Here is a 26,554-nt window from a genome sequence, read left to right as displayed (position 1 = left end):
AAAAAATGCCACCTTTGCTGTGGATGTAACCTGCGCCTCCATGGAAAGGGAGGCGTCAAAGGTTACACCCAAACTCTTGACAGAAGGCGCCGGTACCAATTGAGCCCCTGCAAAAGATGGGAGTTGGCCCCCCAACCCCATGTCGCCCCGACCTAGCCAGAGCACCTCTGTCTTCGAAGGATTTAGCTTCAGTCGGCTCCCACGTAGCCATCCAGCCACAGCTTCCAAGCACCTGGTGAGTGTGTCCGGGGCCGAGGCAGGGCAGCCGTCCATCAACAGATAGATTCGGGAAACAAAAACTCTAAAGGACTTCACAGATTCCCTCTGTCTGGTGTTAAAACAACTCACGTATCATTCACAGCCCTGACTTCATTTGTAGGCTGAAGACACTGACAAAAGTAACAAAGGACCCTCAAATCTAAAATAAAATACAAATTCAGAAAATTGTAACCGAACATGTCATCACTTTCTTTCTGTGAGATATTGAGGATTACTTTTTAAAAAATAAAGTTCAGAGTCCGGGGCCCTTGTCTGAGGTTCACTCAACATAGAACTCAAATTCCATTGTCTCAGTCCTTCAGGGACTAGAGCCAACCTGTTTTGTACATCTGGAGAAAATAATAATTTAAATAGTTTTTGAGAAAAGTGCCACTCGGTCTCCAAGATATAATGAAGTAATTATCTCCCTCTGCAGTGATCCAGATCACTATAATTTTTCAGTTAGACAGAGCTCTCAGGAGTTTCCTAAGGACATCACAAAACAGTCAATAACCCAGCATTGTAAGAGTATTAAATATACTCCTGTGTCAATGAGTTGTAGGAGTGTTGGACATAGGGAGGGGGGTCATTATTGTCAACATTTTGATTATTATTATAATGGAGTTGTAATCATTTAAGTTCATATTCAAAGCATTTTTACACCTGCTGATGCTAAAAAGAAGGCTAAGTGCAACCTCCAAGACAGTACAATCAAGACACGGCAGATTTTTGGACAACTCTGCATCTTCCAAGAGAGAGTTTGAAGCTACCATGCTGAGGCTCTTGATGCTGCTGCTGCTGCTACTGCCTCACACAATGTGTGAAGTCCGGACAGAGAAGTGCCCTGCAGCTGATCCACTTCTTGTGCCCCATGAATGGGGTCAAGCAGGGGACCTCTTCATTGGTGGGATTGTAAGTCAGACCACCTACCTTTTTAATGACCCTTCATTCAAGGAACATCCTTCTCAGGAGCTGTTTGATATTCCACAGTAAGCAAGAATATCCTTCCCACCCCTATTTATTCTACGTTCCACTGAATCAGCAAAGAACAACATGTATTATTTGCATGATCATATGTTCAAAGAAATTTTATTTAGAAATATTTATTTATTGAATTTATATACTGGCCTATACCTGGAAGTCTCATGGTGGTTCACAGAACAAAATTGAACACTGTCCAACCATCTCATCCTCTGTCATCCCCTTCTCCTTGTGCCCTCAATCTTTCCCAACATCAGGGTCTTTCCAGGTAGTCTTCTCTTCTCATGAGGTGGCCAAAGTATTGACGCCTCAGCTTCAGGATCTGCCCTTCCAATGAGCACTCAGCCTTCTTTAGCCTTCTGCCTTCATATCCCCCCCCCCAATTTAATTTTATCACATCCCCACCAGACATGATACAAAGATCCATCTGACACCTTACATCTCCAACACTAATTCGATGGTAATTTATAAATATTGGCTAGTTTTACAGGGGTTAAATACCACCTGTAAAACATCTTCATAACATTTTCTTTGATAGTGTTACATGCAGTGAAATTAATATCTGATTTCCATAGTTTTTCCCATAGGTCTAATGGAATCGCGTATCCAAAGTCCTGTTCTCACATGATCACTATTTGTTCATTTTTAAGTTCCCATTCGAGTAAGAAATTATGCATTTTTGACGGATCCATTTTGGAATTATTCAAGAGTTCTAGCTGGAATTTTGATTCTTCTTTTTGGAAACCAATTTTATTATCAGAGTTAAATTTATCATATAATTGATGATATTGTAGCCAAGTGGTACAAATCTGTTAAAGGTACTCATAATCCCACCTCTCTTTTTATATCTTCCCTATTGACAGTGTAAAAACAAAGTTCTATCAGAACATCCTGGCCATTGTGTTTGCCATAAAAGAGATCAATGACCATTCGAAAATCCTGCCCAATGTCACCCTTGGTTTCCACATCTATGACAGCTACTTTAATGCAAGAATGACCTATCGAACCACTTTGTACATTCTCTTCAAATGGCAAAGATTTGTCCCCAACTACAAATGTGACACTCAAAAAAGCCTCATGGCTGTGATTGGGGGAATTTATTTTGACATCTCTATCCACATGGCAGATGTCTTAAGTCTCTACAGGGTCCCACAGGTAGAATCAGTGCATAGGGGAATGTGGGGAAGTTTCTTTTGACATACTTTTATTTAGAAAGAATAGGGAAATATTAGTGTGAGAGAGAAATAGCCTAAAATCTCATGATTTCCCCACAACTAGAAATCTAGCCAGTATTTTTTTAATTCGAACTGTGTCTACAAATTTCTTAAGGAAATGTTCTATTAAATTATCACTTTCCTTTAGCTCACCTATGGCTCATTTGCTTCAGAGGAGAGTCAATCAAGACAGAAGTCTTTTTATACCATGGTCCCAAATGAAGACCTTCAATATGTAGGGATTATCCGGTTACTTCAGTATTTCAGATGGAAGTGGGTGGGGCTCTTTGTTGGGAAATTTGACAGCGGAGAACATTTTCTGAAGACCATGGAGCCATTGTTTAGCCAGAATGGGATCTGTTCAGCCTTCACAAAAAGAATCCCACTTCAAGCTCGTTTAGAAGATATGGAAAAAATATTTGGTGAAATTGAAAATATTTATGAAGGTCTCAGAGATGAAAAGGCCAGTACGCTTATCATCTATGGAACAGATGGGACAATATCATAGCTGAGGACAGCTATCTCTTTCTTAGATGATAGAAATCTGCAAAACACATCATTTGGAAAGGTCTGGATCATGACAGCTCAGATAGATTTTGTATCATTCGGATTTCAGGGGAAATGGGATTTTCAGCTGTTCCAAGGTGCCCTTTCCTTTACAATTCACTCAGAAGAGCTTCCAAAGTTCAACCAATTCCTTCAGAACATCCAAACACACAGGACCAAAACAGATGGCTTTTGGAAGGACTTCTGGGAGCAGGCATTTGACTGTCCCTATCCTGATCCAGGTATGCCTGTCAAGGAAGATGGAACATGTACTGGAGAGGAGAGGCTGGAAAGTCTCCCTGCAGGTGTTTTTGAAATGCACATGACTGGGCAGAGCTACAGTATCTATAATGCTGCCTATGCTGTAGCTCACGCATTGCATGCCATTTCCTCATCCAGATCCCCACACAGAGCAGTGACTGTTGGTTACAGTGTTGGATTTCCATCTCTGCAGACTTGGCAGGTAATGTTGCAGAGCCAAATATTCTTATGTCAATGGATCTATTTGGAGAAAGAACACAGGAATTTCCGTATATCGAGTTAGGCCTTTCAGTCATCTCTTTTGTGTATACTAGGACTTTCCAAACTTGGGTATCCAGCTGTTTTTGGACTGACATTCCTATAATCCCTGACCATTGGTCCTTCTAGCTAAGGATGATTGCTCTTTAAGTGCAAAAGCAGCTGGAGACCCAGGTTTGGAAAGCCCTGGGCGTTCCGACTGGCTTTGACTCTCCAGGGTTTGAGTCAAGATGAGATTCCCAGTGTTAGCTGAAGATTCTGGCAATTGAATCTGGGAACTTTCCATGCAAGGATATGCTCAACAAGTGAGCTTCTCCCCTCTACTCCTATGTAAAAAAACAGATTATAAAGTATTCAGCATCTTAGTCATGGTTACACTCTTCCTGATGTACATTTCACCATGTAACTTCCTTGGAATCTGTTCCACTTGGGAACCTCAAATAATTTGATTCTTCTTTTTCTTTTTAAATAGATCAACTCATTTCTTCAAGGTGTTTCATTTAATAACTCAGCGGGACAAACGGTATCATTTAATGATAACAGGGAAATGAGAGGAGGATTTGATATCATGAATCTGGTCACATTCCCAAACACCTCTTTCCAGAGAGTGAAGGTTGGATGGGTGGGTCTCAGTGATAGCGGAAATAAAGAGTTAATCATCAATGAGGACAAAATTCTATGGCAACAAAGTTTTAACCAGGTACGGATTGTAGTTATCCACCTGCAGAGAGTTTAGTAGTTTAAAGCTGCTAAATAACAACAGGAATAAAAAGAACAACAATGATGTCTAGTGGATTAAGAAATATGATGCGAAATTGATATGGCAAATCTCCTTTTCCCCACTTTGAAATTAGTATTACCTTGAAAGTGCACTTGAAAGTGCACCGCTATCACTCTGTGGGTGGATACTGGACTTTCTCTCAGATCGCTCCCAGAGGGTCCGGTTGGGCCCTTATATGTCTAACATGCTTAGGACTAACACAGGAACACCACAAGGATGCGTGCTTAGTCCGCTCCTTTATACTCTTTATACGTATGATTGTGTCGCTGCCCACCCTAGAAATAGGGTCATCAAATTTGCAGATGACACAACCGTGATCGGGCTCATCTCTGATAAGGAGGGTGAAACTGAGTATAGAGATGAGGTGGAGCGACTGACAGAGTGGTGCAGAGTCAACAACTTGCTCATAAACACAAAGAAAACAAAGGAGCTGGTGGTGGACTTTAGGAGACAGAAGAACGAGGTCCAGCCACTTTTGATTGACGGAATTTGTGTGGAGAGGGTAACAACGTTTAGATTTCTAGGCATTGAGTTACAGGAGGATCTGTCCTGGAGTGTTAATACAAGGGGGCTTGTGAAGAAGGCGCAGCAGAGACTGTATTTTTTGAGAATTTTAAGGAAAAACCATCTTCCACAAAAGCTGCTGCTTGCCTTCTATCACTGTGCCATACAGAGCGTGCTCACGTACGGTTTATGTGTGTGGTACGGAAGCTGTACTTCCCAGGACAGAGCAGGGCTGTGTAGAATTATTAAAACAGCAGAGAGCATTATTGGCTGCTCACTCACCACCTTAGAACAAATTTACACCACCAGGTGCCATAAAAAAGCACTAGATATATCAAGAGATCCAACGCACCCTGGTCACCATTTCTTTCAGCTCCTGCCATCGGGACGGAGATATAGATCTATGCAGGCAAGAACGAGCCGTCTCAGGAACAGTTTCTTCTCTAGAGCGATTTTGGCCTTAAATGGAAAGCCTGGACTTTGAAGTCATCTTATTTTACTTGTTATTTTGTATTATATTACTGTTTTTAATTAGGTTTTTATAATTTTGGATTATGCGGAATGCTTTATCGGAGTGGATGTAGCAACCAAGTAATTTCGTTGTTCCCGCAAGGGGACAATGACAATAAAGATATCTTAATCTTAAAATAATGCCCCCTTCACAAACACAGCTAATACTTAACACACATTACTGAAGCTTAAGATGGCTCTGTGGGTGACATATATGAAAGCTCTTCCACCCCCTACTCCTTTCTATAGGTGCTCCCCCTTTCTTTGTGCAATGAACCCTGTCGCTCTGGTCATCAGAAGAAAAGGAAGGAAGCGGAAAAGTTTTGTTGCTATGATTGTGCTCCATGCCCAGAAGGGAAGATTTCAAACCAGACTGGTAGGTAATGCCCTTGCATCCTGATTACCAAATAAAAAGACTGAGAAGCAGGCAGGGCTTGAGCTGGGGCACTTTTTTTTCTTAATTTTTTTATATATCAAACTTTATATATTATTTTTAAAAAATCATTTCACAAACCAAAAACACAAAATTTCAAAATTTCAAAAACCTTGCCAGAAGACATTGTCATACAGTACCCCCTTACTCGTGTAGACAAATTATAAACTACACATACGTGTATCAAATTTCATGTAATTACATATTTTTACAATACTGGAAAAGCGATCACCTTAAAAACAAAAACAAAATAACAAACAAAAAACAAACAAACAAACAAAGAAGCTAAAAAGAAAGACTTCCACCGACCAGACACAGCTTCCCTATACACTATTTTACTAATCTGTATTCCTTATTTTTCTTTTAAACTTCTTTAATTTTTATTTATTTAAATCTGCTATCCCCATCCCTCTCTTAGCTCTTCACGGGTTCATTCTAAGCTCAACCAGATATTCATTTTAACACTTTGTTTTTTTAAAATACTCGTTCAAACACTCCCACTCCCTTTCCACTCTATTCTTGGGTTTGTACCTTATTATATCTGTAAGTTTGGCCAATTCTAAATACTCACACACCTTACAGAGCCATTCTTCTTTAGCTGGTATTTGCATTCCTTTCCAGTATTTTGCGAGAGATGGGCCACTTTTATTTAGTGAACATAACAAGATCAGCTGAGGAGGATAAATTCAAAAGGCAGAACTGTAGCCATTGGGTGACACAAATTGAATCCTTGCCTATCTGGTCAGTTTTGGAGGAAAACCCACTCCCCTTCAATACATAAATCCTGAATCAAAAAAGCCTATAACAGGCATCATAATTGGAGGAAGCTCAAAGCAAACTAAGGAATAGGGGGAATTTGGGGCACGGCAACCCAGTGACAGCCTATGCATACTGTGAATTAAGAGGAGCTATGAAAGGCCAGCAAAGGAATGCATTTGCTCTCATACAATCTCTGGTTGCGTATTGATTTTGAAACCCTGCCTGACCCTGCTTTGCTTTGCAATTTTGCAAACAGTTTTATTGCTGTTTCACCAGTGAACGCAAGAGTCTTCAGGTATCAATCCAGCTACGACTGCTGGAGGGAGAAAAACCCAAAGCCCCAGCAAAGGAGGGTGGTAGGCATGATATGCTAGAATGTTCTTCTTCAAAAGATAGCAACTGGCAGGCTGCAAGCGAAAGGGAGCAGAGAGAGGCCCCTGCATGAATGAACATGCGTTAGAAGGGATGGGAATCAAACCAAAGATTTGCTCCTCCAAAAAGGCCCTAAAGCAGACCTCCCCATTTCATACAAGTTTTATATGTTCACTGCTCGTTGGTGTGATGTCACTCATGCCCAATGTGCCACAAATGTGCCTCCGCAGCCAGTCCTGTTGTGGTGGGACAGCCATAATGTACAATTTGTCAGAATACATGGTTCATTCAATGGGCTAAGTCAAATGAATTGCCGCTGGATTTCTGTTCATAGTTTTCTTTACTTTTCTCAGATATGGACGTATGTTTCAATTGCCCAGAAGATCAATATCCAAACAAGAAGAGAAATGGATGCATCCCCAAAGTTATACATTTTTTGTCCTATGAAGAACCTTTAGGGATCACTTTAGCCTCTCTTAGTGCCTTATGTTCTTTGATTACTGCTTTGGTGTTAGCTATTTTTATCCAGCACAATAATACCCCCATAGTCATAGCCAACAACCGAGATCTCACCTACACTCTCCTTATCTCCCTTCTGCTCTGCTTCCTCTCCTCTTTGCTTTTCCTCGGCCAACCTGGCAAAGTGACCTGCCTTCTCCAACAAACTGCTTTTGGCATCATCTTCTCAGTTGCTGTTTCTTGTGTATTGGCAAAGACCATCATTGTTTCTCTAGCATTCATAGCCACAAAGCCAGGATCCAAGATGAAGAAATGGGTGGGAAAGAAACTGTCTCATTCCATTGTCCTTTCAGCTTCCCTCATTCAAGTTGGTATCTGTACTCTGTGGCTGACAACGTTTCCTCCCTTCCCTGAGCTAGACATGAATTCAGTAGCTGAAGAAACCATTGTGCAATGTAATATTGGGTCTGTCACCATGTTCTATTGTGTCTTGGGCTACATGGGCCTCTTGGCCATTGCTAGTTTCATTGTGGCCTTCCTGGCCCGCAAGTTACCTGACAGTTTTAACGAAGCCCAGTTCATCACCTTCAGTATGTTAGCATTTTGCAGTGTTTGGATCTCTTTTGTTCCCACCTACCTGAGCACAAGAGGGAAACACATGGTGGCTGTGGAGATCTTCTCCATTTTGGCCTCCAGTGCTGGGTTACTGGGTTGCATCTTTTCCCCGAAATGCTATATCATTGTGCTGAGGCCTGAACTGAACAGCAGGGATCAATTAAAACGGAGAAAGGATTAAGCCATCTATCTGCCCTCATCATACCCTAATGTCTGTTGGAGAAGGCAATTGGGAGAAAATACATGCAAACAACATTAGTTATAGACATTCATTTCAAAGTTATCATTACATTTCATTACAAAGTTTAAGGTGCATTTCAATTTCCCTGTTAGGGTACATTACCAAATGCTTTGATCAGCTGTCTGACAGGTTCTATGATTCAATATTGGTATTTAAGGGATATTGAAATAGCTGGATTCCTCTATGTCACACACATATTTTTGATTCTGATATAATGGATTCCCTTTTTCACTCAGGCCTTCATTGGACATTTGCAGCTGTGCTAGGTTCCTTCATTACTGTATAAGAATTTCTCATTTTATCACTTGAAAAAACAAAACAAAAACCTATTTTTGCTTTATTACATGTACTGTTGTTTCTTTCTCTTTGAATTGGGGTGGGGGGTTTTACTCAGCCCAGCGGTGTTCCATTTTTCCCCCACCATGCTCTTCAACATCTGTATGGTAGCTTTGGGAGTGCTGATCTTGGAGTAAAGTCTCATCAATATCCTGAAGGAGCTAAGACTTCTTCTCCCTGACCTAAGAATTCACTGCTTGATTGGTGTCTGGAGTCATTAATGGGCAGAGTAGGGTCTGACAATCAAACTAAACCTTTGAAATTAGTATTACCTTGAAAGTGCACTAAAATAATGCCCCCTTCACAAACACAGCTAATACTTAACACACATTACTGAAGCTTAAGATGGCTCTGTGGGTGACATATATGAAAGCTCTTCCACCCCCTACTCCTTTCTATAGGTGCTCCCCCTTTCTTTGTGCAATGAACCCTGTCGCTCTGGTCATCAGAAGAAAAGGAAGGAAGCGGAAAAGTTTTGTTGCTATGATTGTGCTCCATGCCCAGAAGGGAAGATTTCAAACCAGACTGGTAGGTAATGCCCTTGCATCCTGATTACCAAATAAAAAGACTGAGAAGCAGGCAGGGCTTGAGCTGGGGCACTTTTTTTTCTTAATTTTTTTATATATCAAACTTTATATATTATTTTTAAAAAATCATTTCACAAACCAAAAACACAAAATTTCAAAATTTCAAAAACCTTGCCAGAAGACATTGTCATACAGTACCCCCTTACTCGTGTAGACAAATTATAAACTACACATACGTGTATCAAATTTCATGTAATTACATATTTTTACAATACTGGAAAAGCGATCACCTTAAAAACAAAAACAAAATAACAAACAAAAAACAAACAAACAAACAAAGAAGCTAAAAAGAAAGACTTCCACCGACCAGACACAGCTTCCCTATACACTATTTTACTAATCTGTATTCCTTATTTTTCTTTTAAACTTCTTTAATTTTTATTTATTTAAATCTGCTATCCCCATCCCTCTCTTAGCTCTTCACGGGTTCATTCTAAGCTCAACCAGATATTCATTTTAACACTTTGTTTTTTTAAAATACTCGTTCAAACACTCCCACTCCCTTTCCACTCTATTCTTGGGTTTGTACCTTATTATATCTGTAAGTTTGGCCAATTCTAAATACTCACACACCTTACAGAGCCATTCTTCTTTAGCTGGTATTTGCATTCCTTTCCAGTATTTTGCGAGAGATGGGCCACTTTTATTTAGTGAACATAACAAGATCAGCTGAGGAGGATAAATTCAAAAGGCAGAACTGTAGCCATTGGGTGACACAAATTGAATCCTTGCCTATCTGGTCAGTTTTGGAGGAAAACCCACTCCCCTTCAATACATAAATCCTGAATCAAAAAAGCCTATAACAGGCATCATAATTGGAGGAAGCTCAAAGCAAACTAAGGAATAGGGGGAATTTGGGGCACGGCAACCCAGTGACAGCCTATGCATACTGTGAATTAAGAGGAGCTATGAAAGGCCAGCAAAGGAATGCATTTGCTCTCATACAATCTCTGGTTGCGTATTGATTTTGAAACCCTGCCTGACCCTGCTTTGCTTTGCAATTTTGCAAACAGTTTTATTGCTGTTTCACCAGTGAACGCAAGAGTCTTCAGGTATCAATCCAGCTACGACTGCTGGAGGGAGAAAAACCCAAAGCCCCAGCAAAGGAGGGTGGTAGGCATGATATGCTAGAATGTTCTTCTTCAAAAGATAGCAACTGGCAGGCTGCAAGCGAAAGGGAGCAGAGAGAGGCCCCTGCATGAATGAACATGCGTTAGAAGGGATGGGAATCAAACCAAAGATTTGCTCCTCCAAAAAGGCCCTAAAGCAGACCTCCCCATTTCATACAAGTTTTATATGTTCACTGCTCGTTGGTGTGATGTCACTCATGCCCAATGTGCCACAAATGTGCCTCCGCAGCCAGTCCTGTTGTGGTGGGACAGCCATAATGTACAATTTGTCAGAATACATGGTTCATTCAATGGGCTAAGTCAAATGAATTGCCGCTGGATTTCTGTTCATAGTTTTCTTTACTTTTCTCAGATATGGACGTATGTTTCAATTGCCCAGAAGATCAATATCCAAACAAGAAGAGAAATGGATGCATCCCCAAAGTTATACATTTTTTGTCCTATGAAGAACCTTTAGGGATCACTTTAGCCTCTCTTAGTGCCTTATGTTCTTTGATTACTGCTTTGGTGTTAGCTATTTTTATCCAGCACAATAATACCCCCATAGTCATAGCCAACAACCGAGATCTCACCTACACTCTCCTTATCTCCCTTCTGCTCTGCTTCCTCTCCTCTTTGCTTTTCCTCGGCCAACCTGGCAAAGTGACCTGCCTTCTCCAACAAACTGCTTTTGGCATCATCTTCTCAGTTGCTGTTTCTTGTGTATTGGCAAAGACCATCATTGTTTCTCTAGCATTCATAGCCACAAAGCCAGGATCCAAGATGAAGAAATGGGTGGGAAAGAAACTGTCTCATTCCATTGTCCTTTCAGCTTCCCTCATTCAAGTTGGTATCTGTACTCTGTGGCTGACAACGTTTCCTCCCTTCCCTGAGCTAGACATGAATTCAGTAGCTGAAGAAACCATTGTGCAATGTAATATTGGGTCTGTCACCATGTTCTATTGTGTCTTGGGCTACATGGGCCTCTTGGCCATTGCTAGTTTCATTGTGGCCTTCCTGGCCCGCAAGTTACCTGACAGTTTTAACGAAGCCCAGTTCATCACCTTCAGTATGTTAGCATTTTGCAGTGTTTGGATCTCTTTTGTTCCCACCTACCTGAGCACAAGAGGGAAACACATGGTGGCTGTGGAGATCTTCTCCATTTTGGCCTCCAGTGCTGGGTTACTGGGTTGCATCTTTTCCCCGAAATGCTATATCATTGTGCTGAGGCCTGAACTGAACAGCAGGGATCAATTAAAACGGAGAAAGGATTAAGCCATCTATCTGCCCTCATCATACCCTAATGTCTGTTGGAGAAGGCAATTGGGAGAAAATACATGCAAACAACATTAGTTATAGACATTCATTTCAAAGTTATCATTACATTTCATTACAAAGTTTAAGGTGCATTTCAATTTCCCTGTTAGGGTACATTACCAAATGCTTTGATCAGCTGTCTGACAGGTTCTATGATTCAATATTGGTATTTAAGGGATATTGAAATAGCTGGATTCCTCTATGTCACACACATATTTTTGATTCTGATATAATGGATTCCCTTTTTCACTCAGGCCTTCATTGGACATTTGCAGCTGTGCTAGGTTCCTTCATTACTGTATAAGAATTTCTCATTTTATCACTTGAAAAAACAAAACAAAAACCTATTTTTGCTTTATTACATGTACTGTTGTTTCTTTCTCTTTGAATTGGGGTGGGGGGTTTTACTCAGCCCAGCGGTGTTCCATTTTTCCCCCACCATGCTCTTCAACATCTGTATGGTAGCTTTGGGAGTGCTGATCTTGGAGTAAAGTCTCATCAATATCCTGAAGGAGCTAAGACTTCTTCTCCCTGACCTAAGAATTCACTGCTTGATTGGTGTCTGGAGTCATTAATGGGCAGAGTAGGGTCTGACAATCAAACTAAACCTAGAGGTGTGTGGAGTTTTGGCTCTTGGATCTGGGGAAAAGGAAGGTGACCTCTTCTAGATGGGTTGCACTCCTCTTGACAGTACAGGTGCATCATCTGGTGCAGATATTCTGGCCTGTGATTTGAAACCTCTTGCCATCTTTGGAGGCTGCCTTTTTCTATGAAACTCATCCTGTACCCACTTACTTGGGGGTAATCAATAACACAAGGAAACATGCTTCTTAGTAGATATGTATACCATTGCCCTGGGAGTTAACAGGCTCTGGTCATAAGCTGCTACAGAGCAGGAGACCTGCCTAAATCACACTGCATTCACATTTTGTTGAGTTGGTTCTTTAACACCCACCCATGCTGATTGTGTAGCAGTACTTGCAAGAAATTTATTCTGCAGGTTTGAACTCAGATGAACCAACCTTAGAAAAGTGTATATTGGTTACCAGGGAGAAATGAAGGGCAAATTATGGAAATTCCCAGAACTCCTAGGGTGTGGTGATGGTGTTTCCCCTTCGTAGTAACACCCGGCACAACCAGCGTGGTATTTACAATCTTTATTACATACATACAAGAAACTGCTACAGTTCAGAATTAAGTGTCCGAACCCAGTGAGTCAGATTTGGAGAGTGGCTTTTTACGATTCCTGTGCCAGCAAAGTAGGCATGAAAATCACATGAGATGTCTTTGATTCTTACGTTTCATTTCCTTCCTTTTCTGTGCTGATTTGAAAGGTACCTCCCTTCCTGAATCTGAGCTTCCTTCCCGGGTGTCTGGGAGGATACAGGGCTCTTCAGCATCCCTGAGCCCCTGCTCTCCCTGACTGCTCTCAATCCCCTGTTCTGCCTCTTCTGTTCACTGTTCCTCTGAATCCTCCCTGACATATCTAACAAGATGGAATCAAAGGAAGTCCACTGAAAGGTAGCCAGGAAGCAAAAACTCTAAAGGACTTCACAGATTCCCTCTGTCTGGTGCTGAAACAACTCACATAACAGCCACCGCCCTGACTTCATTTGTTGGCTGAAAACACTGACAGAAGCAACCAAGGATGCTCATATCTTTTAAAAACAACAACAACAAAAAACCCAGGGAAGTGTAACTGAACATGTCATCTCTTTCTTTATGGGAGATATTGAGGATTACTTTTTTAAAATGAAAGTTCAGAATTTTGGGCCCTTGTCTGGGGTTCATTCAACATAGAGCTGTTGCACTCAATTTCCCCAGTTGCATTTCTGAAGGGACCAGGTCCAATCATGATTTAGAAAGTTTTGAGGAAAAGTGCCACTCGAAGTCCAGGATCTAATAAAGTAATTATCTCCCTCTGCAATTATCCAGATCACAATCATTTGTTCAGCTAGACAGAGCTCTCAAGAGTTTCCTAAGGACATCTGAAAACAGTCAACAACCCAGCTTAGTAAGAGCATTAAATATGCTTCTATGCCAGTGAGATGTACGAGTGCTGGGCATAGAGAGAAGGGGGAATTCATCATTATCAACATTTCTTATTATAATGGAGTTTTAATCATTTAAGTTCATATTCAAAGCATTTGTACACCTGCTGATGCTAAAAAGAAGGCTAAGTGCAACCACCGAGACAGCTCAATTGAGACATGGGAGACAAGGACAACTCCCCATCTTCCAAGAGAAAGTTTGAAGCTACCATGGTGAGGCTCTTGATGCTGCTGCTGCCTCACACAATGTGTGAAGTCAGGACAATGAAGTGTCCTGCAGCTGATCCACTCCTTGTGCCCCATGAATGGGGCCAAGCAGGGGACCTCTTCATCGGTGGGATTCTTACTCAGAGCACCTACCTTTTTAATGAAGTTTCATTCAAGGAACATCCTTCTCAGGAGCTGTTTGACATTCCACAGTAAGCAAGAATATCCCTCCCACCCTTATTTATTCTACGCCCCCCTGAATCAGCAAAGAACAATAACAAACAGCTTTGAATGTGAGATTATATCTTCAAAGATATTATGTTTAGAATATATATATATATATATATATATATATATATATATATATATACACACACACTGCCCTATACTTGGAAATGGTTCACCGATTAAAATCATCATATAAATACACAATATATAGAATCAAAATAAAAACAACCCAATAACCTGCCCCCCCCAAAAAAAATCACATTTTAAAAGGACATAGGAGGTCAATCAAATCAAGCAAAAGGCTTGTTAAAAATGAACTTTTTTGCCTGATGCCTAAAGGTGTATAATGGTGTACAATCAAGCAAACTCCTTAAGGAGAGCATTCCACAGACACAAAGCCATGATTTTATCCCTAAAATGCCTTTGCAAACAGGTCACAGTGAACTACTGTTGGTTCTATCACCTATTTTGGGCAGACTGTAAAAGGCTCCATACAATCTGGAAGAGCTCTTCCAGACGACCCAATGAAATAGTTCAATGCAGAGCCAGTCCTCCTTCTTAACTGCTTTCTGAATATTCTGCATTATACTGAGATTATAGAATATATTAAATTTTCCTTTTGGAAAGCAAGTTCCATGTGAAGTAGAGGCAGCATGATTGGTGAGGCAGAGCAAGAAAAATATTTTGTCAACAGTAGGTTCACACACACACACACACACACACACACACACACACACACACGCTTACTGTGATTGAGTGCAAGAAAATTGTGGAGAGGCAGGCATCTGTGCCACATTGGAACCTCGGTAAGAAACAATCAACCCTCAAATCCCTTGTTAATCAAATAGAAGAAAATTATAAAATGTATATGTTTATGTTTATGTATATATTTGAACACGACTGAACAGAGAGCTAACTAAAACCAACATATTGACAAAAGAATAGAGGACTCCTGCAACACCTTAAAGACTTAACAATACTCTATTCCATAAGCTTTTCTGGACCCCCTATCATGTTCAGCAGATGAGTCTTCATCAATAGTATATTTTCAGGTTCATAGGAATACATATAGATATGTAAATGCAAGGAGGCATGATGAAGGAGTGCCATCAGAGGGAAAGGAAATGCCAAAAACTGCAGACAATGAAAATAACATAATTAATGTAAGGAATACCAAATTACTCATTATACTGTGAAATAAGTTTATTCTGCTAGGATTCTTAGAGTTGAAAGTGCAGAGGAGAAAAAGCCACTAATCAAGAAAAGAGCAGGTATGTCAAAGATACACTGCAAAATGCAAATAACACTGATCTCTTCTACCATAAAAAAGATTTGGGCTGAATAAGATTTATGAACAGGAATAGGGCATAACGTGCATTAAAATATCTTCCCTATTGACAGTGTAACCACCAAGTTCTATCAGAACATCCTGGCCTTGGTTTTTGCCATAAAAGAGATCAATGACAATCCGAAGATCTTGCCCAATGTCACCCTCGGTTTCCACATCTATGACAGCTATTCTGATGGGAGAATGACCTATCGAACCACTTTGGACCTTCTCTTCAAATGGCAAAGATTTGTCCCCAACTACAAATGCGACACTCAAAAAAACCTCATGGCTGTGATTGGGGGACTTACTTCTGACACCTCTATCCAAATGGCAGATGTCTTAAGTCTCTACAGGGTTCCACAGGTAGAATCAGTGCATAGGGGAATGTGGGGAAGTTTCCTTTACTATTCTTTTATTCAGAAGGAAAAGTGAAATAGTGTGTGAGAGAAATAGCTGGAAAATTGCATTATTTCCCCATAACTAGAAATTAAGCCCCTTTCTTTCTTTCTTTCTTTCTTTCTTTCTTGATTAGAATTGTGCCTACAAATTTCTTAAGGTTATGCTCTGCTAAATTATCATTTTCTTCAAGCTCACCTATGGCTCATTTGCTTCATAGGAGAATCAATCAATGCAGAAGTCTTTTTATACCATCGTCCCAAATAAAGACCTCCAATATGTAGGGATTATCCGGTTACTTCAGTATTTCAGATGGATATGGGTTGGGCTCTTTGTTGCCAAATATGACAGCGGAGAACATTTTTTGAAGACCCTGGAGCCATTGTTTAGCCAGGATGGAATCTGTTCAGCCTTCACAAAAAGAATCCCACTTCAAGTTCGTATAGAAGATATGGAAAAAATATCTGGTGAAATTGAAAGTATTTATGAAGGTCTCAGAGATGAAAAGGCCAGTACACTTGTCATCTATGGAGATGATGGGGCAATTGCATGGCTGAGAATAGCTATCTCTTTCTTAGATGATAGAAACCTGCAAAACACATCATTTGGAAAAGTCTGGATCATGACAGCCCAGATAGATCTTGTATCATTCGGATTTCATAGAAACTTGGATTTTCGGATGTTCCAAGGTGCTCTGGGCAGAGCAACACCGGAAGTCGCTTCTATGCATGCTCTGCCCATTTCCAAAATGGCTGCAGCACCAGAAATCCTATTGCTCTACAGCTATTTCAGTCCACTGAAATGTAGTGGGGAAACTAAAACTCTAAAGGACTTCACAGATTCCCTCTGTCTGGGGTTGAAACAACTCTCGTATCATTCACGGCCCTGACTTCATTTGGAGGCTGAAGACACTGACAAAAGTAACAAAGGACCCTCAAATCTAAAATAAAATAAAAATACAGAAAATTGTAACCAAACATGTCATCACTTTCTTTCTGTGAGATATTGAGGATTACTTTTTAAAAATTAAAGTTCAGAGTCCGGGGCCCTTGTCTGAGGTTCACTCAACCTAGAACTCAAATTCCATTGTCTCAGTCCTTCAGGGACTAGAGCCAACTTGTTTTGTACATCTGGAGAAAAAAATAATTTAAAGAGTTTTTGAGCAAAAGTGCCACTCAATCTCCAAGATATAATGAAGTAATTATCTCCCTCTGCAATGATCCAGATCACAATAATTTTTCAGCTACACAGAGCTCTCAAGAGTTTCCTAAGGACATCTGAAAACAGTCAACAACCCAGCATAGTAAGAGTATTAAATATGCTCTTGTGCCAGTGAGAAGTAGGAGTGTTGGGCATAGAGAGAAGGGGAGATCATCATTATCAACATTTTTTTTATTATAATGGAGTTGTAATCATTTAAGTTCATATTCAAAGCATTTGTACACCTGCTGATGCTAAAAAGAAGGCTAAGTGCAACCTCCAAGACAGTTCAATCGAGACACGGCAGATGTTTGGACAACTCTGCATCTTCCAATAGAGAGTTTGAAGCTATCGTGCTGAGGCTCTTGATGCTGCTGCTGCTGCCTCACACAATGTGTGAAGTCCATACAGTGAAGTGCCCTGCAACTGATCCACTCCTTGTGCCCCATGAATGGGGTCAAGCAGGGGACCTCTTCATTGGTGGGATTGTAAGTCAGACCACCTACCTTTTTAATGATGCTTCATTCAAGGACCATCCTTCTCAGGAGCTGTTTGACATTCCACAGTAAGCAAGAATATTCCCTCCACCTCTATTTATTCTACGCTCCACTGAATCAACAAAGAACAACATGTGTGATCTTATGTTCAAAGAAATTCTATTTAGAAATATTTATTGAATTATATACTAGTAAGCAACTGCCAACCCTTAAATCTCTTGTTAATCAAATAGAAGATAATTATATATGTAGAGTGCCACAACCCCATAGTCGCCTTTGACGAGACTTAATCGCCCAGGCGTCCTTTAGCATTTTTACCTTTACCGTATATGTATATGTATATGTAATGGTGTTTTCTTTAAAAAATGTTCAGGGGTATTCCCATTTTGACTCAAGAAAATCACCATTTTACAGTTCAAACAGGGAAATATAGATACAGTAAATGGAAATGTACAAAGATTCACAAGATGTTTAGGGGTATGGATCCACCTGTGTCCCCCAGAAAAAAGCACTGTGTATATGCAGATGTATATATGCAAACTGATTTGAAATGTGACTGAACAGAGAGCTAAATAAAACCAGCATATTGTCAAAAGCATAGCGGACTCCTGCAACACCTTAAAGACTTAACAATACTGTATTCCTTACAGGCAGGTAGCCGTGTTGGTCTGATGCAGTAAAAAAATAATAAAAAATAATCCTTCCAGTAGCACCTTAGAGACCAACTTAGTTTGTCATAGGTATGAGCTTTTGTGTGCATGCACACTTCTTCAGATACACTGAAACAGAAGTATTATGGAATACAGTATTCCATAAGCTTTTCTGGACCCCCCCCCCATCATGTTCAGCAAATGAGTCTTCATCAATAGTATATTTTCAGGTTTATAGGAATACATATAGATATGTAAATGCAAAGAGGCATGATGAAGGGATGCCATCAGAGGGAAAGGAAATGCCAAAAACTGCAGACAATGAAAATAACATAATTAATGTAAGGATACCAAATTACTCATTATACTGTGAAATAAGTTCATTCTGCTATGATGCTTAGAGCTGAAAGTGCAGAGGAGAAAAAGGCAGAAGTCAGTCTCATGCATTAAAGTATTCCCATCTCTCAATTCCGTACTGAGTGCCGGCCATAGCGGTCGGAGATCCAAGAGCTCCGTGGACCTCAGCGCATCAAAGGTGGGGGGGGAACTGCTCCAGCGCAGTGGACCCCCGAAAACAACCCCAGATCGAGCTTTCTGGGGGCATAGTTTCTGGCTGACGGCAAAGCTGCTCCTCCCTCCCCAGCAAGGCTCTGTTTAGAGCCCCCAAGAGTGAGGGAGGCAAAGCGGCAGCCATCTTGGACTCAGAACGTTACCTTTGACAGCACGAAGCTGCAGGACTGCGAGGACTGAGCGCTCAATTTCTTCCAAAGTAAATTGTTTAAAGGACTGTACCATGAGTACTAAACAATTTGATCTAATTTGTGGGGGGGGGTGAGAGAAAGAGAATTTGGCCATGGGAGAATTTGGCCAGTGGGGAGGTTGGATTTAAGCCCTGCAAAAGTGCTGAAATTGACTTCAAAGTAACACCCCGGGTCAATGCTGCGGGAAAGAATTGTGACGTCACAATGAGAGGATATTTTCAACTTCAGCTCCCTATCCAGCTGCGAAATAACTTTCATTTCTGAGTTGGAGAGAAGCCTCCTCCCCCATTTCCTGTTTTTTGCCTGTCACGACCTTCAAACCAGAGAGGTGGAAGACATAACAGAGGATTTTTACCAGGCTATGCTGAACTTAATGGTACAAAACAGACAGGAAATGAAGATATGTATTGATGAAATGCAGAAATTCAGGGAATGCATTATGGATTTAAAGGAAAAGAATGAACAAGAAAATGAATTGGAAGAGGAGAGAGGAAATTATGGGAAGGAGAAAGATGGATTTTGGAGAGGAGGACACAATGATTAAAGAAATACTGAAGGACTGTGTTTTCATACAGAAGAGAGAAGATGAATTTTGGTTGAGAAGTGAAGAAGATCTGAAAATGGCAATGGATAATATTGAGGGCAGACGTAGAGGGTGGTTTGGGAGGTGGCAGGGAGAGAAATTTGATGAGGGGGGCATTGAATCACTGGAGAAGGGGAGTGGCGTGAAAAAATTGAATTGTATTTTTGAATGGATTGATAATTTTGGTTAGAAATTGGACTGGATAGGTTAAGATTTGATGGTTTTTTGTTAAAGAATGAAAGTGAGTCTGCAGCTGCGGAGGGGGTGGAAAGAAATTATGATTAGTTAAAAATAAATAAATTTTATTGTGTAATTAAAATTGAATTTTGGAAATTATGGAGATATTTGGAAGAGTTATAGGCTGACGGAGAAAATATTTTGTGTTTTTGGAAATTGATATAGAATATAAGGTATTAAATGGATTAGAGTAAATATGACTTGTGGGTTTAGTAGAAAAGCCTCTGGCCCTTGTTTGTCTTGTCCACCCTGGAGACTCTGGTGGGGGGGGGGCTTTAGGGTGGAGGGGAGGATGGAGAGGCTATATATAAAGGACTGCTCTTCTCTTTTCCTCACATTCGGATCTTCTGGTGGTAGGGGGAGGTCCCAGGGGGAAGGGGGGGAGAGGCAGGAAAGTGAAGAATTCATAAATAGGGTTAAGAGATAATAAAATGGATATAAATATGATAGAATAAATTGCTAAAAAGGATTGGAAATGGAAATCAGATAGAGGGGATACAGGGAAGTCCACATAACAATGATAAAAATTGAATTTATATAAGATTGTATTTTTGTTTGTTTTGTTTTGTGTTATTTTGTATTGTTATGGTTGGAATTGTTGTGCTTGTTTTTGTAATTAATTTTGTAAAATCAATAAAAATATTTTTTTAAAAACAAAGTATTCCCACCTCTCTTTTTATATCTTCCCTATTGACAGTGTAAAAACAAAGTTCTATCAGAACATCCTGGCTATTGTGTTTGCCATAAAAGAGATCAATGACAATCCGAAGATCTTGCCCAATGTCACCCTTGGTTTCCACATCTATGACAGCTATTTTAATGGGAAAATGACCTATCAAACCACTTTGGACCTTCTCTTCAAATGGCAAAGATTTGTCCCCAACTACAAATGTGATACTCAGAAAAACCTCATGGCTGTGATCGGGGGACTCACTTCTGAAATCTCTGTCAAAATGGCAGATGTCTTAAGTCTCTACAGGATTCCACAGGTAGAATCAGTGCATAGGGGAATGTGGGGAAGTTTCTTATGACATATTTTTATTTAGAAAGAATAGAGAAATATTACTGTGAGAGAGAAATAGCCTGGAAATTTCATGATTTCCCCATAACTAGAAATCTAGCCAGTAATTTTTTTTTAAAAAAAACTAATTAGAACTGTGCCTACAAATTTATTAAGGAACTGTTCTGCTAAACTATCATTTTCTTTTAGGTCACGTATGGATCATTTGCTTCAGAGGAGATTCAATCAAGGCAGACAACTTCTTTTTATACCATGGTCCCAAATGAAGACCTTCAATATGTAGGGATTATCCGGTTACTTCAGTATTTCAGATGGAAGTGGGTGGGGCTCTTTGTTGCCAAATATGACAGCGGAGAACATTTTTTGAAGACTGTGGAGCCATTGTTTAGCCAGAATGGAATCTGTTCAGCATTTACAAAGAGAATCCCACTTCAAGTTCGTTTAGAAGATATGGAAAAATTATCTGGTGAAATTGAAGGTATTTATGAAGGTATCAGAGATGAAAAGGCCAGTACGCTTATCACCTATGGAGATGATGGGGCAATTGCATGGCTAAGAACAGCTGTCTCTTTCTTAGATGATAGAAACCTGCAAAACACATCATTTGGAAAGGTCTGGATCATGACAGCCCAGATAGATTTTGTATCATTCGGATTTCAGAGAAACTTGGATTTTCAGCTGTTCCAAGGTGCCCTTTGCTTTACAATTCACTCAGAAGAGCTTCCAAAATTCAACCAATTCCTTCAGAACATCCAAACACACAGGACCAAAGCAGATGGTTTTTTGAAGGACTTCTGGGAGCAGGCTTTTGACTGTCCCTATCCTGATCCAGGTATGCCTGTCAAGGATGATGGAACATGTACTGGAGAGGAGAGTCTGGATAGTCTCCCTGCAGGTGTTTTTGAAATGCACATGACTGGACAGAGCTACAGTATCTATAATGCTGCCTATGCTGTAGCTCACGCATTGCATGCCATTGCCTCATCCAGATCCCCACACAGAGCAATGACTGTTGGTTACAGTGTTGGATTTCCATCTCTGCAGTCTTGGCAGGTAATGTTACACAGCCAAATATTCTCATGTCAATGGATCAATTAGCAGAAAGAACACCGGAAGTTCTTTATACTGAGTTAGGTCTTTTAGTTATCTGTTTCAGCATTGTGTACACTAGGGCTTTCCAAATTTGGGTCTCCAGAAGTTTTTAGACTTCCATTCCCATCATCCCTGACCACTGGTCCTGCTAGCTAGGGATGATTGGTCTTTTTGTCCAAAAACAGCTGGAGATCCAAGTTTGGAAAGCCCTGGGTTTTCCGACTGGCTTTGACTCTCCAGGGTTTGAGTCAAGATGAGATTCCCAGTGTTACCTGAAGATTCTGGTAATTGAATCTGGGACCTATCAATGTCAATTCATGTCAATGGACTGATTAGCAGAAGGACAGGAAGTTGCTTTATACTAAGTTAGGCCTCACATCCATCTGTTTCAGTATTGTGTACCGTGTCTGGGTTGGGCTGTCTAGGGTTTGAGACAATATGAGATTCCCAGTGTCAGCGGAAGGTTCTGGGGATTGAATCTGGGCCATTTCCATGCAAGGAGATGCTCAACCAGAGAGCTGCTGGCCTTTAACTCTTCTCGTATGTTAAAAAAAAGAGCTGATGAATTATTCAGCATCTTAGTTATGGATACTCTTTTGCTAGTTTACATTTCACCTTATAACTTGACCTTGGGATCTGTTTCAGTTGGGATTTCCATCTCTGCAGCCTTGGCAGGTAATATTACAGAGCCAAATATTCTCATGTCAATGAACTGATTAACAGAAGAAGGACAGGAAGTTGCCTTTTACTAAGTTAGACCACTCGTCCATCTGTTTCAGTATTGTATAGACTGTCTGGCTTGGAATCTCCAGGGTTTGAGACAATATGAGATTCCCAGTGTCACCGGAAGATTCTGGGTATTGAATCTGACACCTTTCCATGCCATTAGCTGCTCAACCAGTGATCTGCTACCCTTTACTGCCCCTCTTCTCATATGTAAAAAAAGAGATGATAAAATATTCAGCATCTTAGTAGTGACTAGTCTCTTGCTGGTTTACATTTCATCTTGTAACTTGTCCTTGGAATCTGTTTTACTTGGTAACCTCAAATAGTTTGATTCTTCTTTTTCTTTTTAAATAGATCAACTCATTTCTTCAAGGTGCTTCATTTAACAACTCAGCAGGAGAAACGGTATCATTTAATGATAACAGGGAAATGAGAGGAGGATTTGATATCATGAATCTGGTTACATTCCCAAACACGTCTTTCCAGAGAGTGAAAGTTGGATGGGTGGGTCTCAGTGATAGAGGAGGTAAAGAGTTAATCATCAAGGAGGACAAAATTCTATGGCACCAAAGTTTTAACCAGGTACGGATCGTAGTTAATAACCTGCAGAGAGTTTGCCCTGTTAGATTATGATTAAAGTTCACATATTTATTGTCCTGGGGGTGGCATATAGGAAAGCACTTCCACTCCTAACTCCTCTCATATTTTTGTACAGGTGCTTCCCTTGTCTTTGTGTAATGAACCCTGTCGCTCTGGTTATCAGAAGAAAAGAATGGAAGGGGAAAAGTTTTGTTGCTATGATTGTACTCCATGCCCAGAGGGGAAGATTTCAAACCAGATTGGTAGGTAATGCCCTTGCATCCTGAGAACCACTTAAAGAGACTGACACACAGGCTGGGCTTGAGCTGTGCCACTTTTACTTAGTGAACATGACAAGATCAGTAGAGGAGGATAAATTCAAAAGGCAGAACTATCTTGAACCAGAACTGTAGCCATTGGGTGACGCACAGGGCTTTTTCCTGGCAGGACCGGTGCATTTTGGGGGGGGGACACGGTGGGGCGCGTACCTCTAAACATTTTATGCTGCCATGACCGACGGATGGATGGACCGGTGCCCGGGGAGGAGAGTTTGGGGCAGCCGCGGTGTAGGCAATGGCACTGCTGCTGCTTCTCCTCCTCTGGTCGGTCTCAGGCAGACCCCCCCCCCTGCCACTGCCATTCCCATCCTCTCATCACCTCTGCTACCTCGCGTCCTTTGTCCAAGGGTTGAGAGGGGGTTGGCGGTAGGAAGGGGGAGGGGGAGGGGAGCAGCCCAAATGAGTGTACCCCTAAACATTCTTTTGAAACAAAGCACTTTCCAGAGCTCAACGGAACTCAGTTCTGGTACCTCTCTGGAGTGCAAAATTGCCATTCTAAGAGAATGAGAGAGGTGTTCAAGGTGAGTTGAAGATGATTGAATCCATGTCTCTCTGGTCAGTTTTGGAGCAGAGCCTGCTGTCCATCAAAAATTACATCCTGAAACAAAAAAGCCCTGCGAGAAGCAACATATTTGGAGGAAGCTCAAAGCAAACTGAGGAATAAGGGGAAGTAGGGTCGTGGCAATCCTCCTATTCAAAAGATAGCAACTGGCAGGCAGCAAGCGACAGGGAGCAGAGAGAGGCCCCTGCACAAATGAACAAGTGTTACAGGGTCTGGGAATCAAACCAAAAGGTTTGCTCCTTATATTGGACACTAAAGCGGATCTCCCCATCTCATACCACTTTTAAATGTGACAATATGTTCACTGCTAGTTGGTGTGCTGTCTCTCATGGCCAATATGCCACAAATGTGCCTCAGCAGCCGGTGCTGTCACGACGGAACAGCCATAATGTATAATTCATCACAATACATGGTTCATTCAATGGCCTATGTCACATGCATCAGAACTGAATTTTTATTTAAGCTTTTCTTTATGTTTCTCAGATATGGATGCATGTTCCAATTGCCAAGAAGGTCAGTATCCAAACAAGAAGAGAAATGGATGCATCCCCAAAGTTATACATTTTTTGTCCTATGAAGAACCTTTAGGGATCACTTTAGCCTCACTTAGTGTCTTATGTTCCCTGATTACTGCTTTGGTGTTGGCTATTTTTATCCAGCACAAAGATACCCCCATAGTCATAGCCAACAACCGAGATCTCACCTACACTCTCCTGGTCTCCCTCCTGCTCTGCTTCCTCTCCTCCTTGCTTTTCCTTGGCCAACCTGGCAAAGTGACCTGCCTTCTCCAACAACCTGCTTTTGGCATCATCTTCTCCATAGCTGTTTCTTGTGTGTTGGCAAAGACCATCATTGTTTCTCTAGCATTCATAGCCACAAAGCCAGGATCCAAGATGAAGAAATGGGTGGGAAAGAGACTGGCTCATTCCATTGTCCTTTCAGCGTCCCTCATTCAAGTTGGCATCTGTACTCTGTGGCTGACAATGTCTCCTCCCTTCCCTGAGCTAGACATGAATTCAGTAGCTGAAGAAACCATTGTGCAATGTAATGTTGGGTCTGTCACCATGTTCTATTGTGTCTTGGGCTACATGGGCCTGTTGGCCATTGCTAGCTTCTTTGTGGCCTTCCTGGCCCGCAAGTTACCTGACAGTTTTAACGAAGCCCAGTTCATCACCTTCAGTATGTTAGCATTTTGCAGTGTTTGGATCTCTTTTGTTCCCACCTACCTGAGCACAAGAGGGAAACACATGGTGGCTGTGGAGATCTTCTCCATCTTGGCCTCCAGTGCTGGGTTACTGGGTTGCATCTTTTCCCCGAAATGCTATATCATTGTGCTGAGGCCTGAACTGAACAGCAGGGATCAATTAATACGAAGAAAGGATTAAGCCATCTGTCTTCTTTCATCATACCCTCAAGTCTTTTGAGCAAGGCAGTTGGGAGAAAATACATGCACACAACATTAGTTATAGACATTAGTTTTAAAATTATTACTGCATTTCTCTACAAAGTATAAGCTGCATTTCAATTTCCCTTTAAGGGCATATAACCAAATGCTTTGTTCAGCTGTCTGTCATGTTGACATGTTCCACATGCATATTTTCGATCTCCACTCAGGCCTTCATTGGACATTGGTAGCTGTGATGGGTTCCTTCATTACTGTATCAGAATTTCTCATTTTATCAGTTGAAATAAATAAATCTATTTCTGTTTTATTACATGTATTGTGGTTTCTTTCTATTTCTTCTGCCTGGGAGTGTTTTTCAACAAAGAGATGTTGTGTTTGGAGGAAACTGTCAGTATCATTTCTCTCAGTTTATTGTTGTTTGAACTTTTGAACTTTTGAACTTTAATCCAGTTTTCATTTCCAAAGCAAATGGCAATATAGTCATTTTTAAAAAAATAAAATAAATTCATCACGATTTTTCCTGTGTTTTAGGGATCATTTACCCTGATATACACATTTCTGTATCCAATATTTCATATAATGTATTTTCGTTTTATTTCTGTAAACATATGCATTTCTTGCATATTTCCCCCATGATTCTTTTTTTAAATAAGTAAATAGAAGTGAATAAGCAAGTAAATAGAATGGGATAGGAAAACAAGAACCATTTAATTTGGGATTATTGAGTCTTTATGATTTTAAGCTGTACCCCAGCTGTAGCCACCCCCTCACTTTGCTATGGTGCTGGGGACACTAGCCCGATTTGTGGGTATCTTGTGCAGTTTGCGGGCGCAACGTGAGCAATGCCGGGGGGGCACACCCAGGTTTTTCCCCTTTTGTGGCAGGCATTTGTCACCAATTTTGTTGCTTTCTCATGGTTGGCACCATTTTTGTTTGGATCACATGATCGGCACTATTTTGTTTTGAACATCTGGTCGGCGCCATTTAGTTTGTATGAGCATGTGCTATCCTTCCTACACATTAACCAGCCTGTGGGGGGGGGTGGTGGTTGTTTGCACTGCTGTCTGCTGATCAGATAGGAAGGCAGTGGTGGGCTGTTTCCCCTTCCTTATAACCTTCCAACAAGGCTGTGTTGTGGCAACCCCCTGTC

At 40.9% G+C, this 26,554-nt stretch overlaps 2 protein-coding genes and 1 pseudogene across 2 annotated transcripts; all 3 read left to right on the top strand.

Annotated features, from left to right (window-relative positions):
* Positions 1-2,661: 2,661 nt before the first annotated feature.
* LOC118095724 (vomeronasal type-2 receptor 26-like) lies at positions 2,662-8,132 on the top strand (annotated as a pseudogene).
* A 2,467-nt stretch (positions 8,133-10,599) lies between these two features.
* LOC148684080 (vomeronasal type-2 receptor 26-like) lies at positions 10,600-11,499 on the top strand. The gene has a single exon (XM_088655696.1). It carries the CDS (start codon positions 10,600-10,602, stop codon positions 11,497-11,499), a length of 900 nt encoding a protein of 299 aa, XP_088511822.1.
* Positions 11,500-20,954: 9,455 nt separating this feature from the next.
* LOC132592993 (vomeronasal type-2 receptor 26-like) lies at positions 20,955-25,443 on the top strand. Its single transcript, XM_088655693.1, has 4 exons — positions 20,955-21,755; positions 22,875-23,102; positions 23,236-23,362; positions 24,483-25,443. Exons 1-4 carry the CDS (start codon positions 20,955-20,957, stop codon positions 25,382-25,384), a joined length of 2,058 nt encoding a protein of 685 aa, XP_088511819.1. The 3' UTR covers positions 25,385-25,443.
* Positions 25,444-26,554: the final 1,111 nt, after the last annotated feature.

This window comes from Zootoca vivipara, chromosome 12 (genome assembly GCF_965207765.1).
Source record: "Zootoca vivipara chromosome 12, rZooViv2.hap1.1, whole genome shotgun sequence".
Classification (NCBI taxonomy): Eukaryota; Metazoa; Chordata; class Lepidosauria; order Squamata; family Lacertidae; genus Zootoca; species Zootoca vivipara.
This window is presented reverse-complemented; position numbering and strand designations above follow the sequence as displayed.